At 35.3% G+C, this 18,551-nt stretch overlaps 3 protein-coding genes across 3 annotated transcripts in view; 1 reads left to right on the top strand and 2 right to left on the bottom strand.

The window, feature by feature from the left end:
* Positions 1-197: 197 nt before the first annotated feature.
* Positions 198-6,945, bottom strand: LOC133178667 (uncharacterized). Its single transcript, XM_061313387.1, has 7 exons — positions 6,851-6,945; positions 6,697-6,721; positions 3,832-5,817; positions 3,493-3,718; positions 3,131-3,358; positions 2,870-2,992; positions 198-364 (listed from the first exon to the last, which is right to left on the bottom strand). The coding sequence occupies exons 1-7, from the start codon at positions 6,889-6,891 to the stop codon at positions 198-200; spliced, it is 2,796 nt and encodes a 931-aa protein (XP_061169371.1). The 5' UTR covers positions 6,892-6,945.
* A 4,687-nt stretch (positions 6,946-11,632) lies between these two features.
* On the bottom strand, positions 11,633-16,623 carry LOC133178744 (transmembrane protein 258). The gene is made up of 4 exons (XM_061313449.1): positions 16,554-16,623; positions 13,466-13,584; positions 12,645-12,779; positions 11,633-11,747 (listed from the first exon to the last, which is right to left on the bottom strand). Exons 1-3 carry the CDS (start codon positions 16,554-16,556, stop codon positions 12,653-12,655), a joined length of 249 nt encoding a protein of 82 aa, XP_061169433.1. The 5' UTR covers positions 16,557-16,623; the 3' UTR covers positions 11,633-11,747; positions 12,645-12,652.
* A 231-nt stretch (positions 16,624-16,854) lies between these two features.
* LOC133178516 (calponin homology domain-containing protein DDB_G0272472-like) overlaps positions 16,855-18,551 on the top strand; it is a 31,521-nt gene continuing 29,824 nt past the window's right edge. The window contains exons 1-2 of the mRNA XM_061313205.1: positions 16,855-17,217; positions 17,545-17,946. Of these exons, the coding sequence (XP_061169189.1) occupies positions 17,140-17,217; positions 17,545-17,946 (480 nt within the window). The 5' untranslated portion in view covers positions 16,855-17,139. The remainder of the gene's footprint in view (positions 17,218-17,544; positions 17,947-18,551) is intronic.

Genomic DNA, 18,551 nt, shown 5'->3' with positions numbered 1-18,551 from the left:
AATAAATCAGAACAGAAGCACCAAATAATCATACAAAAATCTGGTGGAGATTCGTATTCGACCCCGGCCCGGACAATGGATATTCGCAGCGAACGGCAGACTTCAAACTTCCAGGGAATGATCCCGACTGGATCAACTACTCCAACAGCGCCACCCTCCGTAAGATTGCAAGGATTGATAAGGGCAACCAGAATCCTCTAGGAAACACCAATTATTAGAGGCGCAGATTCGTCCTCCTCTGTTTCTTCTTCTTCGTCTTCTTCTACATTGATAATTATCTTCAGCAGTTCTGCTCCACTTACATATGTATCTTCATCTTCTCGTCCTCCTTCTCCATCATTTTCACCATCATCGTCACATTCATCTAAAGGTCAAGTTGCCATGCCACAGGAGCCTAGCCAGACATGCTCTGAATGTGATAAAACTGTCACCGTACCATCAGGCTGAACCGGCCAGCCAGTGGTGGTCGTTGTTTACGGCAATGGTGGCATATTTTTAATATGTCAGAACCGGCAGCATTCTCGGCGTTTCCTTTCTACTTGGAAGACATTCCCAAGCAATGGCACTTTCAACTAAGTGATTCGGCAAAATCATCTGTGGCAAATCTAAAACAAGCATTCTTAGAAAGATTTCAAAGGTGACAGAAGACAACATTTGACGTTAATTTATTAAATCTAAAACAATACCAAGAGGAAACAGTCGATGATTACATGACCTGTGTCACGCGTCTATAGCCCCAGAATATGATCTCCCCATGCACCTGCTAGTTGGGATTACTATTCAGGGGTTAAAATCTGGAATGGGGCAAATCGTAATGCCTCAGAGTCCAGACACTTTACAAAAAGTACGAAAACTAGCTCTTGTGGCGGAGCAGACTATATCAAAAGTACGGAAACTGCAAACGCTTTGCTTGCAGCTTCCATTCAGCAATTAGAGGACAGGTTCATGTCAATTCTATCAGACAAACTTGAAGCTACCGCGGCTGCAATATCCAGCACAAATACTTCAAATTTTAGTACCCAGCCTTTTCAAAAAAAGTTTTCGCCAAAAAATCAAAGAAATTTTCGTCCCAATTATTTTTCAAATCCAAAGCCCAATTTTTATCCAAGTTATTCTACAAATACAAATGTAAAATGCCAAGCTTGTGGAGGTAACTGCCTGTCTCGACAGCAATGCCGCGCATTTGGCAAACAGTGTTTAAAATGCAAAAAAGTAACTCAAGTGTTTGTAGGTCCGTAATGCGCGCTAATATTCCAAAATAGGGGTGCGCGCCTATCCCTAAATTTTCCAAGGATGAAGAAAACTGCATAACCTTGTGTTTAACGGTGGACAGTGGTTGCTTATTAACAGTGCACTATGTATTTATGTGACAATTCAAAGTGAGAAGTTGTAGTCTAAACGATTATTTTCAATTGTATTTATGATATTGTCAATGAAATTCATGTAACGATATATTGGGCACTCATAATTAATTTGAGCACCAAACTTTCACGGGCGAGGAAGTAATTAATATAGAATTTTTGTATTATTCACATTTTTTGTTGTAATTTAATAATATCTATTAGTTTTAAGTGTGTAATCTTTATACTCAGTGCAGGGTCATATTTGAAATTACTTGGCATTTATTACTTACAGATTGTAAACATATTTCGTAACTCTTGTTTACAAATTGTGTATTCGGACCAGGCAGTTCAGTAATAATTAAAGTAAATCACTATCAATAGGTTAAATATTTCATGTAAGTGGTCAGTGTTCTCCGAGGATAACAATGTTGATTTTGGTCAAACTTATTGACTTTGAACACGTCTTAAATTGAATTTATGAAATACGAAATTCCTAATTTGGCAAAGGTTAATTCTTAATTAGAATTACGAAAACACTGATCACACGATGACCACATGCGGTCATGTCACATGGGTACTGAAAAAGTTAACAACTGGTGGAATTGTCATGGAAACCGTTTCTGGGGTATATAATAGCCGTGCGCGCCCTGACAACCCCAGTTGCGGTTTCTCTAAAATAAAATTGTAAAGTCTTACAACTTGTTTTCTTTTAAGGTACGTACATGTATATTCAAGCATCTTTATGTTAATCATATTTATATACTATTTTTAAAAGTTATAACGCAACTGAACTGTAATATGTTGGAAAATGAAATGTTATTTATAATTTATTTATTTTTCAGGAGGTTTTGTAAAGTTAATTATTTTACTGTTATTTCTTAATATTGTGAGTTGCGGTTTCTCTAAAATAAAATTGCAAAGTGGCTTACAACTTGTTTTCTTTTAAGGCCAAAAGTAACAGAGGCTGAATCCAAGTTGAGCTCAATTCTCCCTCACTAGCCCAGCAGAAATAAATCAGAACAGAAGCACCAAATCATAATATAAAACTTTTCTTGAGAACATTGGAATTTTTTCTTCACAGTTTTCCCGACATCCCCATTTTTTATTGCGGCATTTGGTCGATTTCTTGAATTAAGGCATCATTTGGTATATTGCATTATTTTCAGGTAGGGGTGGGAGATGCCGCCCTTCAAAAGTATGATTGACTATATTGCTTTCCCTGTCTCTCATTTTCTGATGCTGTTTCATGTTTCTTTTAAAATTTCCCGCTTTTTATCATTTAGGCCAAAGTTTTTATTTTTTTTGGTTTACGATTTTTGGCCACAAAAATATGCATTGGGTGGTCGAAAAATAAAAAAAAAAATAATTTGGAACCTTGACCTAATTTATTTTTTGAGTAGCATTTAAATTGATTAAATAAAAATAATAAACACAAAATGTTTTTCCAACTTTATTTTTTTTTCAGGATCACTTTTTGTTCATTTTTAAAGCATTTCGAACTTTAGGCTGAATCCCTCTTGAAATACAATTTGCACAAATAGGTCGGACAATGCTATAATTTTTTCTCAAGTCTTGCACAGTCTGTGAAGCGCTGTCCACCTCAGTGTCCCCACAAAAGAAACATACTGGCTGAAATTTAGTGGTGATACCTGCAAGCAGAAATGCTTAAAAATTAAATACTACTAAAAGTGATGTCTAAAATAACACTACAATATATTCAAGGTGTAAAATATAATTTCTGAATCTAGTCTTTGTTCATTTAAAAATAATATTTTATTTATGTATACCTGCATAATAGGTAGTCTCCATTTCCGCTGCACACTCCTGCCCTTCCTTCACCACAACAGTTTCGTGATATCTGTGGCCTGCAGGGAACAGTGTAGATCCACAAGTATAGAGAAGGTTATCTTGAACTTCTTCGATGTCTGTAATCTGTTGTCTATTGAGGCGTTCTTTACAATAAACAACTCTACGCTTTCCACAAAGACAGCAGATTATGAAGCTGCGAACTTTGCCTGAAATAAAAAGAAATATGATTATATTTAATAAATACAACCTTCTTTTTTCTTATTTTGAAGCAGAAGTAGATTTGGATATCCACAATACCCCTTGTATTGAATAATAATACAAGTACAGTATATTAACATACCTCCTACCAAAACGCCTTTGTGTTTTTTGTCGTTGTCAGTAGTAGTTCCTTTCGAACTTAAACCAGGGCAATCCTTGTCTGTTGTCTCAGTGCCCAAGAGAGCCTCAAGAGATTGGAATGTGTCGTCAGGACCTTTAGTAGGATCAGGTAACCAATGAAGGGGCTTATCTTCTGGTCGCCTCTTTGGGTTCAGGGTGCAATACCAGCACTCAGTACACTTTTTTATCTTTTAGATAGAAGTGATATATTAATAAAACAGATTTAAACGTTGACACTGGGGAATGTTTTGAATATACACGTAAATATCATTTATTAAATAAAATGCAATTTCTCATTTACCTGGAATGAATATTGCCGTGCTCTACAATGCCTGTCAATAAAATCCTTCAACTTCTTTGGTGCATTTTTCTCCTTAGACTCTATCACACTACAAGAATCTTCTGTATCTTTAAACAAGTCTAGGACATCACTCACATTCTTGATTTCTTCCAAGGTTGCTCCATCATGTACTACAACATGTCTGTCGTGCAACTTAAGCTTTGAAAATCTGTGTTTCAATAATGAAAGAGTAGGTTCTAGTGATGCTTCAAGTGCTGTTTTGACATTTGGTTGTCTCTCAGAAAGGTCCCTCAGCTTTTTCAATGTTGATGCAGATTTGACAATGTATTCCAGGTTGGCATCCATGGAATTTCTTTGCAAGGATACATTCTGTAGGCCCAAATTCAACAAGCTCATACAACGCTCAGCTGGATTATTATAGCTGTGAAAGGGTGCAGTCCTAGCTGCAATGAGAAGGTCTAAGTCAAGTGCAATAAATGTTGCTATATGTGCAAGTTTTACACTCCAGAAGGTTGTTCTATGATCTGGACCACCATCTGTGTAGATAAAAAGAATAGGACAGTCCAGGGAAAGTCCATCAGAACTTCTGCTATTTCTCAAAATAGATATACTTTCAGATGCATGGCGTATTGGGCTGGATGGTGTAAAAACCTTGTCCTTTACAGTTACGTGAAGAACACCATTGTAAAAGCTGTCGTCTTTGCACTCGGGTAGCTCGACATCTAGAAGTACTGAGGGCACTGCACCATGAATGTGGAAGTCATGGTCAAGGGCTGACAACTTGGCTCCCTCCGGTATCAAAGACTTGTTATGAGCTCTAACACCCGTTGATGTTGGTGAACCAGGTTCACCTATTGGCACAATAGACTTGTCATCTAGGCATATTAAGGCACAGTCTGAACCTAACTTCACTGCCAATTCTTTCATCATGGAAAAAAGATTGAAGGCATAAGAGGAATCGGGATGCTTGGCTCTGGTAAGTCTTTGTTGTACTGCATACTTGACTTTAAAGCGGCCTGTGTAGCATACTGCTGATCGCACAAAAGCGTTGGATGGCCAAAAATTCAGACATAACCATGATCGGGATGGTAAATTTGATCCTGCAGGCAGTCTTGCAGCTATAATTTCTATCAAGTCCTGGCAGCTAATGGCTAAAGGCATGTACATTTTATCAGAGTGACGCCTCTCCTGAACAACAGATACCTCCTCTAAATACGTATCTAGGGCATTCCAAAATGGATCCAATGATGGGTCTTTGGGTCTCCCATTATTTTTTCTCAAGTCGTAAAACATTTCCGGTGCATCAGCCTGTAAAAGGAACTCTAAAACTCTATCATCCACTGCTCTTTCATCACTTGTTGCTGCTGCACTAGCATCACGTGTCAAGAATCTGTACATATCTCGTAAGATAGCAGGCTTAGTTCCAGTTTTTGAATAACGGTTCATAAACTCATTTCTCATCGCCCTTGTTGCATAAATAGGCAAGTGTTCCTTTATGCTCGATATGGCCTCTAGGTCACCATTTGCATCATTATCTTCAATTTTCCAAACAAAATGAAAATTCCCAAGATAATTTCCAAATCGGTGAGTGTAGAGTTTCACAGAATAAGGCAAAGTTAGGTTTTCAATCCACTTCCTCCTTTCAAATTTATCCTCAGGTTGGATATCATACAAAAACAATGGATCAAATGGTTCAAGTTGTGTAAGTGACTCGTGCAATTTCAAATAGTTTTCATTGACTCCATGAGAAGTGTCTGGTTTTCTTAGAGACCACTTGTCATTCAATCCTCTAACAGCTTCAGGCTTCTGGTGATTGAAAGCTGTTCTTTCCTTTTGCTCACTCAAAAAATCCAAATATTTCTTCATACCACAGACCAACATATTACACATATCAAGAAGTTCCTTCGATTCTTTACTCAAAAAGAATGGATGTCCCATCATGATGAGAAGTTCTGAGATTTTTTCATTCAAATCTGAAGATGTCACCTATGAAACATGTGTTGTGTGTTATAGTGCATTTCATAACAAAGAAAACAGATACTACTTTTAATATTAATTACATCTAAAATCAACTCACTATATTTTGTTATGACATTTCTTACCTTTGGTTCTTTCCTTTTTTGATGTCTCCAGTCATTATATCCTCTGAAATCGTTGATATCATCTCCCAAGTGAATACATTTGGCATGGAATTTTTCAATGTGTGGATCCAAGTACCAAAGAACATTAGTGAGTGTCTTTGTAATATACACGCCAGTACTCTCCACCTGTATTTGAAAGCAATAATACATGTTTCTTTCATTTAATATTCTTCATGAAAGAATTCATATAGACAGGATAAATATCTGATCAGCTGAACAACAGATAAATCATTTCAAACTTTTATAAATCCAAACCTGCATAGATGTAAAACCAACTCCTTTCTTCTTCAGAAGATTCAAAACAATATTGTACACTTTGTCTTTGGCATTGTTCTCTCTCCTAAAAATACATATACAAACACATAGAAACAAATACAGACTTATTTCTTTTATATAAAAATTCATATAAATACTTCCTTTTATAAAAACTTGAAAAATAAACAAATTCTCAATATAGAATGAATTTCAAATTTATATGAAATATAAATATAATTTCCATTGTTTTTTTTCTGTGAAAATACAGATCTAGGTTTTAAAAAGAATAGGAAAGTTAAACATTGTGCTATGAGGTTAAATATACCAGGATGTTTTTTGACATAGACACTACACAAACCATATACCACAAGTAAAGCTGCAGAAAAATACACACAAGAAAGAATGTTATAAGAAGACAGGATGCTGGTTTTATAGTAGTGTACTACAATGTGCCATATTAAAATTTTACCATCTCAAAGTGTTTACAATCAACCCTGAAATAAATATTCAACATAATCTTATCACACATAAAATATCTTTAAATTCAATAAACAGAAATAAAATTATGTGCAATTTTTTTGATAAATCTTTTTTGTACATTAAATATATACCCTTGTGCATACCTTAAAGAGGGTAGTTTATCGTATGATTTTTGGACATTCATCAAAATGTCAAAAACATTAACCGATCTCTTTTCCTTTTCTTCAGCTGCATCTGCCTGGTCTTAAAAAAGGAAATGAAATTCAATGATTAAAACTCTCGTTCTTATGGGAATTTAATTACTAACTGCGTGTGTCAGATTTCACATTTTTAAGAAAATGTGAAATCTGACACATACCCTACGACAAACTAAATTGATTATCACGATTGAGACACTTAGTTTTTTCGCAAGAAATTTTTCACTTTATGATTTGATTTTATTTTAATGTTTACTCAAAAATACTTTGTCAGACATAAGAGTTCTTACCATTCGGTTTTATGTCAACAAAAACGAATCGCACGCCAAATGACTCCAGAACAGAAATGGGAGTATCCGGCTCTGTTACTGTCGATGGTTTTCCTTCTTCAGAATTACTAGTCCGAATTTCCATAATGGACACATTGCAGTGGGACAAATATGGGTAAAGCGCATCACCTATTCTCTGATCAGCCTTTCCACTCATGAAAAAGTTTTTGGAAAGTGAGGGATTGCTTTCACAACAAGCCTTCACCTTAAAATACGCGTGTCCCGCCATATTTGACAATCACGTTGTATTTGTGCAGGTTATTTAACAGTTTAAATGATCGTGAAAGCCTCATATTTCTTAAAACGCTTTAATGATTAAGATGTATTATAAAAAACTGAAACACTGTCGTTTGGTCGAGAAAATTCCGGAATAAGATGACAGTTTCGGGAGACGAAACGCATTATTTTTATTTTCGTAAATAGGGAAAAATAGGGTCGGCGGAATCGTAAACCAATTGAAAAAAAAACTTTGGCCTTACTAGTTTTAAGGCACAATGTTCAAGGTCATTGTGAATTTCTTCAATAAATTGGCAAGTGTGGGAATTTCTTCTGCATATGCACAATTGTCAGAAAAGTACATGTACGTGTTTCACTTGTTCACAATTTTCTATCGACTGTTAACATCCTGAATTTGATGGAATATGTACAGGAATGTTAAAATGAAGCATTTTTTCCCTTTTAATTTGTCAAATGCAAGTGTGTATATTATAAAGTCAAACCTCGTTCTCTCGAACTCGATAGGACAGAAAAAAATCCAGATATCCGAGGAATCGAGTTCGAGATATCAAGGATACAAATACTTAAGAGTCAATGATTGTGACATCCAAATCACTTCGATAAATCTACGGTGTTCGAGATATGGGTGTAAGAGAAACCGAAGTTCAACTGTATATATACCAGGAATCTCTCTCTCTCTCTCTCTCTGTCTGTGATCATGAGACTTCAATCAAACACCCGCTTTCTTTTCACTAAGAACTATCATAATTCTTGGCTCTCTGATATTCACTGCACTAAAAGCTTAAACCAATTTCACAAGCACACAAAAATATCCATAACTTCTATATGGAGGCAGGTTTAATAAGAACATTAAAAAACAATTTTGACCCCTGGAACCCCAATAACATCCTACAAGTATAAGTTAATTCCAGATAGCTTTGTTTTACTGATTACAAATATAAACATTCAATATACAATTACATGTCTTTCTTTCAAAAAGTAAACAAGAGGCCCATGGGCCACATCGCTCACCTGAGTAACTTTGGCCATGCTGTTCATTACCAGACTTCCCCCCTTGTAATACCTATTGTGGCCCCGCCCTACCCCCAGGGGTCATGATTTGAACAATTTAGAATCTACACTATCCCAGGATGCTTCCACATAAGTTTCAGTTTTTCTGGTCCAGTGGTTCTTGAGAAGATTTTTAAAGATTTTTCCTATATATTTCAATGTAGAACTTGGGAATCCCTATTGTGCCCCCCCCCCCCCCATCCCTGGGGTCATGATTTTAACAATTCAGAATATACACTACACCAGGATGCTTCCACATAAGTGTCAGCTTTTCTGGCCCAGTGGTTCTTGAGAAGATTTTTAAAGATTTTTCCTATATATTTCAATGTAAAACTTGGATTCCCTACTGTGGCCCCGCCCTACCCCCAGGGGTCATGATTTGAACAATTTAGAATCTACATTACCCCAGGATGCTTCCACATAAGTTTCAGCTTTTCTGGCCCAGTGGTTCTTGAGAAGAAGATTTTTCAAGATTTTTCCTATATATTTCAATGTAAAACTTGTATTTCCTATTGTGGCCCCGCCCTACCCCCAGGGGTCATGATTTGAACAATTTAGAATCTACACTACCCCAGGATGCTTCCACATAAGTTTCAGCTTTTCTGGCCCAGTGGTTCTTGAGAAGAAGATTTTTCAAGATTTTTCCTATATATTTCAATGTAAAACTTGTATTTCCTATTGTGGCCCCGCCCTACCCCCAGGGGTCATGATTTGAACAATTTAGAATCTACACTACCCCAGGATGCTTCCACATAAGTTTCAGCTTTTCTGGCCCAGTGGTTCTTGAGAAGAAGATTTTTCAAGATTTTTCCTATATATTTCAATGTAAAACTTGTATTTCCTATTGTGGCCCCGCCCTACCCCCAGGGGTCATGATTTGATCAATTTAGAATCTACATTACCCCAGGATGCTTCCACATAAGTTTCAGCTTTTCTGGCCCAGTGGTTCTTGAGAAGAAGATTTTTCAAGATTTTTCCTATATATTTCAATGTAAAACTTGTATTTCCTATTGTGGCCCCGCCCTACCCCCGGGGGTCATGATTTGAACAATTTAGAATCTACACTATCCCAGGATGCTTCCACATAAGTTTCAGCTTTTCTGGCCCAGTGGTTCTTGAGAAGAAGATTTTTTTATGACCCCACCTATTTTTGTCTTTTCTTGATTATCTCCCCTTGTAAGGGAACTTGGCCCTTTATTTTAACAATTTAAACTCCCCTTCCCCCAAGGATACTTTGTACCAAGTTCGGTTAAAATTGGCCCAGTGGTTCTTGAGAAGAAGTTGAAAATGTGAAAAGTTTACAGACGGACGGACGGACAGACGGACGGACGACGGACAACGGGTGATCAAAAAAGCTCACTTGAGCTTTCAGCTCAGGTGAGCTAAAAAAGCGATCAATCTCTAAATAAATATGACGAGCAAAAACGAATAGGAGGAATTATCTGAATCCCCCTAACTTAAAACGGTGTATAATACTGGTGTACACCAATCCAGTCGGGCACGTTTTCTATATTATTGCTTGTTTACTTTATCCTGCTTATATCTATCTGCCAAAAGCTACACTGTAGCTATCCCTCGGGCCTCTGTTTGTCTCTCTTTCTAGCTCTCTTCAAGACCCAGCCCGGGTCTCTCTTCAAGATCCAAGTAAATTTTCTTCGAAACAATACATGTACAATGTCAAAGTGTGCAGATGTTCACAGAACCTAATCTTGCTAACGACAATATTTGCCGAATGTGTGACAGTACATTTTGTGTGTGCTTGTCTCTGAACATACAGCTTTATATTGTCGCCGATGATGATATGCGCAGATGGACGACATTATGTGCAGTGAGGGTAGGTACACGTACATATTGTCGCCGGTGACAGTGTGTACAGAAGACAATATATACCGTCACATACATGTACAGCCTTGCGACGGTACATATTGTCGTTTTGTACATTGTCGTCGGCGACAATATGTACCTGCCCTCACTGCAAATATTGTCGTCCATCGGTACATACTGTCGCCGGCTGAAAAATTACACAGTCATGTAAATATTGTCGCTGGCGACATAATGTGCCTTACCCTCACTGCACAAATTGTCGCCCCACGGATATTGTTGCTTATTTGTGGTTTTTGGTAGTTTTGTGAATGTAATTGTGGTGCAAATCCCACTAACGTATGTTACTTCATGCAGCGTGATTGTGACGGTACAATTTGTCGTCCTAGCTGTTCATATTGTCGCCGGCGACAATGTGTACCTACCCTCACCGCGCATGTTGTCGTACAAGTCGCATGGCAATGCTTCCATGTAGATATGACTAACCATTGTTTTGCTGTTTTTGAGAAGGAAATTTTTTAAAGAATTTTCCAATATATTCCTTTGTAAAACTTTGATCCCCCATGGTGGTCCCACCGTAGACCGGGGGTTATGATTTGAAGATACTTGAATCTACACTACCCATATAAAGTTGAAACATCACTAATCACGGGCTTACTTCGTTCTCAGTGGTGGATCCACAAATATGAGAAAGGGGGAGATAAGTTTAACTTGATAAAGTCTAAACTTTTAATGTAAACATTATCATTATCCATTGTATATACATGTAGTAGTAAACTAGCATTCGGTATGAAACAAGTGCCTGCATTTTGTTGTGGAAAATAAAAGTTATCATGAAGTATTTTTACATTTTATTTGCTAAACCATTTGCTACTTTCTATTTCCAGATCCTTGTAAAATCTACATGAAATAGAGTGAATTGTAAATCATGTAATACAGTCAAAATTAATATAATTTTTGTCGTTATTACATTCTGCATTGTTACACAGTGCAGTAATTATTTGCCTAAATATTTCAAGATAACTGTTCATCTTCCACAATGTAATGTCTGAGATTTTTTAAACACTGGAAAATACATTAAAAAAAATCATGCAACTTGATACAAAATATTTTTTTCTTATATATTTTTCGTTGTTGCACTTTGTGTTGATATCAATGCAAAATTTTACAATAAGTGTCATTTTTATATTTTGCGTTTCATTGAAATCTACTCCCCTTTAGATGGCCTAAAATGCCTGTACTTTTTCCCTTCTGAATGTGCTTCCTAAATAACCCTTCAAATATCAATAAATTACGATACTAAACATTTTATTAACAAAAAGTATATATATAATTACATATGTAAAATGACAACTAGATGAATTGCGTTGAAGTTCTTTGAATGTTTCCCCTAAAGCCTCTATGATCTGAAAGACAAAAGAAAATAGCATATTAAATACATTATACATGAATAAACACACACATATATACATCCACTTTAATACTAGTCTGTATTATCAAAGTGACAGATGGTGATACAGGTTGGACATGAATCAGTCAAAAGCTCCTTTAGTAGAATTCTATTCAGGCAAAAAACTCTTTGGAAAAGTTATGTAAACAATCCCCCCCCCCCCAAAAAAAAATATTATCAGATTTTTTAAATAAGAAAGCAAAAAGTCAAATGAGATGGGCAAACAAGGCAGGCAAAATGCCTAAAGCTTCAAATGTATAAAAGGCATACTCATTTTTTGAATTTAGCATTTCGTGTTAAGTTCTAATCATTCAAAGTATAAAATTATTATGAATGAAACATTTCTGTGGAAAATTCTTCTGGCAAAAACTCATTCTGTTGCTTAAAAAGTGGCATTCTTGGGGTCTGAACCCAAGTAATAAAAATCCTAGGTATCAATTTTCTTTTGCTGCTGTCTCTTAACAGCTGTTCATAGTATACATGTAGTTAAAGTGTTAGTATCTAACCAGAAAAAAATCGAATTCTCATGATTTTTTTCTGCTTTGGTTGAAATTACTTCGAATCCCAAGAAATCCTTTAATTCTTTTAAACCATAAACTACTTATTTTTTGCTGAGAATTTTTTTTTCTGGAGAAAGGTCTAGGTATAATTTCAAAACTCTGTTCTAAATACTCGATAGCTCTGTTCACAAATTAAATTATTTGATCTTTATTATACACAGTCACTTGAAGCTACACATGTATAAGCATTTTACAAGCCTTGTTCACCCATTTTCTTTCAAAGAAATTAGAGAAAATGTTAATAAACCATATATATTTACACAAGATCAAGACAATGAAAGGTTTTTACATACCTTCTCTGCTAAACATAAATGCCAACCCACAGTAATAAAAACACAACACCAAATCCCATAAACACAGATGCTACCAGGGATACCAGTAATTCTTTGTAAAGGTCACGGGTGAATTTGTTAGAGGTTACCTCATATCTGATGCAGTTGTTAAGGTAAACAATACACAATTTGCTCCTTTTCAATTAGAGAGACTTTTTTTCTTTACTTCTGTACAGCCATTAGAATCTATTAATTGATTCTAAGGGATATTGGCATATTTGAAGCAGTCACTCTGTGACTCAGGCAATGCACATAGACCATCAACATTTACACATGCAGTTTCATTACAGTAAAACATCCTTACAGCGAACACACTTATAATGAATTGAAGATAATTATAGCAAACTTATTCTCATTCTCTGTGGATTTCAAATTTATTATTAACTTAAAGAATATAACAAATTATGTTAACAACGAAGCCTGATATGATTATATGAACTGTGTCTTTGAAATGTATTCAATACAATCTGATCTGATTTTTTATGCCACTCTCAACTCTACAAATCCCTTATTTGTACAAAAATTGGGATCATCTTTTTTTTTTTTTTTTTACATTGCCATAGATTCCCAAGAAAGGCACCAATTGACAAAGTTTATAAAGTTTGATAAGCAAGATATAGCCAAAAGTCTCACTGCGTGCAATACGGTTCAATTCTCTGCAAAATACATATGCCATAGGCAGCTGTCGATTAAAAATTTCATACCAAACCTTTAAGAACTTAGTACTGTTATGCACAGTTTAATTTTTTTTTTTAATATAGAATTGCGTCTGAAAAGGATACACAAAGAACCAGGCCATGAAGAAGATGCCTATTCCTAGAAGTACAACTGTTAAGTGTGGAAAAACAGCAGGGTTAATGGGACTGACATAGCGATTCATCATCTCCACTGTCATGTCCGCCTGCAAGAAAAAAAAAAAGAGATTAAGGACATGAATGAGATATACATTTCTGTTGCCTAATACACGGTATAATGAATAAGAGTTTCAAGGAAAGTTTCACATCAGCACTTAGTAGAACTGTAGCGTTATGGTTTTACATTTTAGTCTTTGACCATAGCATTATGGATCCTGTTAATGCAAATAATTAAAGTGCAATTTATGGTGCAAGATTTTCTGTGCACAGTTGGAGATGTATTTCTCCACTTTCCAGCATTGGTCAATCAACTATCTTTCATACCTTAATTCTAGACATATTCAATTACCAACCTGTATATTTTATCCACCTCCTAACCCTGTGTAGTTGTATCTACAGACCAATAAATTCACTTGTTTTGAATTTTCTGTCTTTTGACGACCATGTTCACTTACTGATGATATTTCTTTAAACATGTCTGTAGATACGACTTTAAAGGGGTAGGAGGTGAATATAATATACAGGTTGGTAATAGACTGAATATGTCTAGAATGAAGGAATGAAAGGTATTTGATTGACAAATGCTGCAAGGTGGAGAAATACATCCCCAGTTGTGCACAAAAAATCTTGTGCCGTAAATTGCACTTTATTTGCAATAAGGGATCTGTAGTTATGGTTAAAGACTAAAATGTAAAAACCATAACACTACAGTTCTGCAGCTAATTGGCACTCAGATGACGAGGAACATTATGGAATACAAACAATGTTAAACTGTGTGTGTTCTCTGAATCTTGCAATGACAATTTAAACTTTAAAAAAAGACTGAAATTTGAATCTGATCAAGAAATAAGATGAATTTTTATGTGTTCCTGAGACAAGAGTGGTACAAGTGTATTATGAGCATGACGTTATATGAGACAAAAATTATGTTTGTTTTAGTGTGCCAATGTACAATTAAATGCTCTCTTTATTTTTACATTACTCTCTTAATAAATGTGTACAGTTATTACAGAGACATAATAAATAATAGAGATTCGCAACTGTTCGAAGTCTCATGTGATCTTGCGGTCCCTATTGTTTACTTTTTTCAAATCTTGTGCAACTTAAATCACATAAAACTTTAAAAAAAACAAAACTTACAATAACTCGCTTGTTTTGAATTTTCTGCCACCCGACAAAAATTCAAAGAGAGAGTTAATTGGTCTGTAGAGACAATTATTAAGGGTAAGGTGGTTGAAAAAATATAGACTTTTAAAAAATATGTCTGGATTTAGGGAGTGAAAAGTAGTTAATTGAACAATGTTTCGAAAGTGGAGAAATTCTCCCCAACTGTGCTCCGAAAATCTCGTGCCGTAAATTGCACTATATTTGCATTACGGGATCTGTAGCTTTATTGTCAAAGACTAAAACGGAACACTTCTAGTATACCGGTCCCTATAAATATGGTGCTAAAATAGGTGCCGCCGAAGGCGGTGTACATTATAATATGATCTCGTGAGTGATCGGCAAAAGTCGTCAAAAAGGCCACAAATCGCAAAATTGAGCCAAAATTCGTATTCCTTGTGAAAAATTGGGTTTAAAAAACTGTTTTTTAAACACAGGTTTTTAAATGAGAATTAAAAGATTTCGTAAAATAACATACTTGTTTAGTAGGTAAAACTCCATCTTGCGTTGTTTAGGAATATGGTCACATGATCAATTTTTGATGTAATCTCATAAATATTCATGATGTGCGTCACTTGTGTTCTGACGTAATGAAGAAATAGTTGATAGGACGCAAAGTGAAATGCTACTAAAATTGCGAGATTTTTGTGAGAAATGCAGAGATTTAACAAGTTGTAACTAATTACTAGTAGTTGGTTGATTGGATTGTGTATCACCATTGATTTGAAAGGAAAAATATTTTGAATATGAACATTCGGAGGTTGGAATATCAAGCTCAAGTAAACGGTAAATCGCTTTTACCAATAATTAACCTGCCTAAACTTAGCGCACAATATCGGCATGTTTCGATATTAAACCAAGGCTAATTCATCAAAGTTTCGGTCACAAAACTTTCCTGTTTTTTGTAAGCAAAAATTGTATGAATAAGCCCAAATTGATGGAGATGCGAGCATGGGTGCATATAAAACAGTCACAATATCCGAGCTATATATACTCTAACCCTAATCCGTAGATCGCAGACAACGCACGGATATTTAATTAACGGTTTGCTCAAGTTTTACATTTTTCATGCTTTACTCCTGAAAGATAATATAGCGGCAGAGTTCGACATTAGGCTGATTCATGCAAGTTTTTGGTCACAAAAGGCACTTGGCAGTGCCTTTTGTAAGCAAAAGTTACATGAATTAACCCAAAGTCAGGAAGATTTAAGACTGGATTGATAAAACAGTTCCAGTCTTAAAACTATATACGCTAACCCTAATCACTCGATCGAATGTGTTTTGTTGAAGCGAGGGGAAAATGGTGGTTTGTTTACATTCTGCATAGCAACGGCAAGGGAAATAACCGCTCATGCGCAGTCGCGTGATTCTGGGGACCGGCATACTAGAAACTTCCCGACTAAAACATAAAACCATACCGCTACAGTTCTGCAGCTATAAACAAACATGTTAATGGCGGATTCGCGAATCTTTGTTTTTTATGTCTTTGGTTATTTAAAAAAAAATGAACCCCGAAATTAAGTCAAAATAGTTGTTTTTTAATGTGATAAGAAATTTTATGTTAACAAGAGCACACTTAACTTTTTAGCGAGCGTACGACTTTTTTGGGACAACCCTGATACAAAATCCGATCGCATGTTTTGTATCTATTGTCTACCCGGTATATTGCATCTTCACTTTCTGAGATTCTAAGTGCTTACGTGGCCAACGTTTTTTTATTCTCTACTTTCCAATATTGATTATGCATGCCAATCTCAATGACTCAGGTATTTTTAAAGCAGCTGAATTTCTAAAATGCAAAAAAGAGATTATTCAGTGATAATCTGATTCAAAATACTAAAACAGTTTCATACCATGTTGACGAGTCGTGTAGATTTAAAAGCGGAAGTGCCGGAAGAACAGGTGCGACTCGCTGCGCATGTCCATAAAGTGAAAGTAAGACGCTTCCATTGAGAATATTAGAAAGGGGTGTAAATATTTTCCTCTTGATTTTGTGAGAATTATTTTCTGGAAGAATTATGAATTATAATTAATAATTATGTTCATTTTTAGACAATTTAAGATTTGGCATATGTGATGCTGATATATACAAAAGTTACATCTTTTTTCAGGTCAAAGTATTTCAGTTATCATATCCTTCACACCTTAAATAATGAACTCGTCCATATTTGTTTCCCTGTCAGCGGTAAATAAATGGAAGCGACTTTTACACACTTCAGAGGTCTCAACGATCAATAATCGATTAACTTGACTTAAAGTTTCGCTCAATCACATCTCACGGAAATATGATAACTTAAAGAGCGGTTTATTTCATCCCAGCTGAGATTGTGTAAATTATTTTCCCCAAAGGAATATAAAAAAGAACAGTTTTAAGCGCTTAAACTGAAAAAGTGCTTTGAGGAATGTTTTTACAGGTGCACTGATTTGTAAGTGATCATTATGCTTAGTCCGCTGACAAGGGGATATGGCTCCTGGGACGGGGCGCATTATGATCCTTATTCCGATCATGCTTCAGAGGTGGGATTTTTTATTTTTTTTTTTTAATTTACGTTTAATATTATTTTAAACTAACAAGTTCAAAGTTTGATATATGACAAAATAAATAGATAATAATGTATGTTAAATTATAGTGATCAGCTGTATTAAACAAGTGATTGTAGAATAAATTAATTTTAAATTAAAAGAAATGTATCATGCAAGTAAATCTATTTCTGTCTCAACATATATACCATGAAAATACCTTATCAATCTGTATTTAAATTTTCAATAATAAAACAACTTTAATGTATATTTTCAACTATGTACTCGAACGATTGATTTAAAATATTTTAAAACCTTTATTAGGAGAAGTTACCATTCATAAATGAACCAGAGCACCACAGACATGGAGTCACCATTGGTCATCTATCAAGGTGTTCCACTTCTTTGTCAATCAAAAGCAACATTGCTCCCCCAGCCACACCCATCAGCCGTTCAGAAAAACTTCAAAGGGAAACAACTCACAACCGGCTTTCAAGGGAAACAACTTCTGTTGATCACAAGGTTGATCTACCTAAAACATACCTTACAAAAAAGGGGGCACTGATGTTATTTACTGCCCCTAAAGATGACGAAGAATTGGAGGAGGCCTATGGGGATCCTAGAATTGCTAAAATGCATAGAGAGAAGAAATTATTAGATTCCTCTTTGAAGATAAAGTCATTGGATAGACTGGCCATGTCTATTTTGCAATATGGAGATGAAGAGGTATTTTTGGTCTATTACTTGTAACCTTTTGAAAACACAATCTCATAGATGCTTCACTAAAATTAAATGCATATATATATTATTAATTAAATATTTCATATAGTTGAGGGTACCATTGAAAATTTCACCCCCAAGAAAACCATTGTCAACCGAGATGCAGCCGAGATTTACAATGGTTTTCGGGGGGAAAATTTTTTAGTGTTACCCTCAGCTACGTGCAATATTTATTATCCAAAATTATACTGAATGCTTTATGCAAATACAGTTTTGAACCATGTGCACATAAATTTTGCATAATCAACATTTTTTGGAAAATCACCTGTTGTCAAGCAATGTTTACTGTTGCTACATTCTATTATGCTGGAGAGTTTTGTTTCATCAGTGAGGGAAAAAGTGTTTTCCCGGTACATATGGGGATTAAGAATAACTGTAAGTTGTTGCATGTATGCTCATTTAAATGAGGAGACATGAACGAGCAATATAGTATATTGTATACATGCATATGTATGAGGAAAAAAGTTCAGTAGTATACTAGTAGTAGTATATTACTACTGGGTTTCAAATATTAAAAAATCTTGAATTTATACTAAATCAGAAGACCAGCA

The sequence above is a fragment of the Saccostrea echinata genome, unplaced genomic scaffold (assembly GCF_033153115.1).
Source record: "Saccostrea echinata isolate AGI-Se365-2 ecotype Australia unplaced genomic scaffold, CSIRO_AGI_Sech_v1 ptg000003l, whole genome shotgun sequence".
In the NCBI taxonomy this organism is placed as follows: Eukaryota; Metazoa; Mollusca; class Bivalvia; order Ostreida; family Ostreidae; genus Saccostrea; species Saccostrea echinata.
This window is presented reverse-complemented; position numbering and strand designations above follow the sequence as displayed.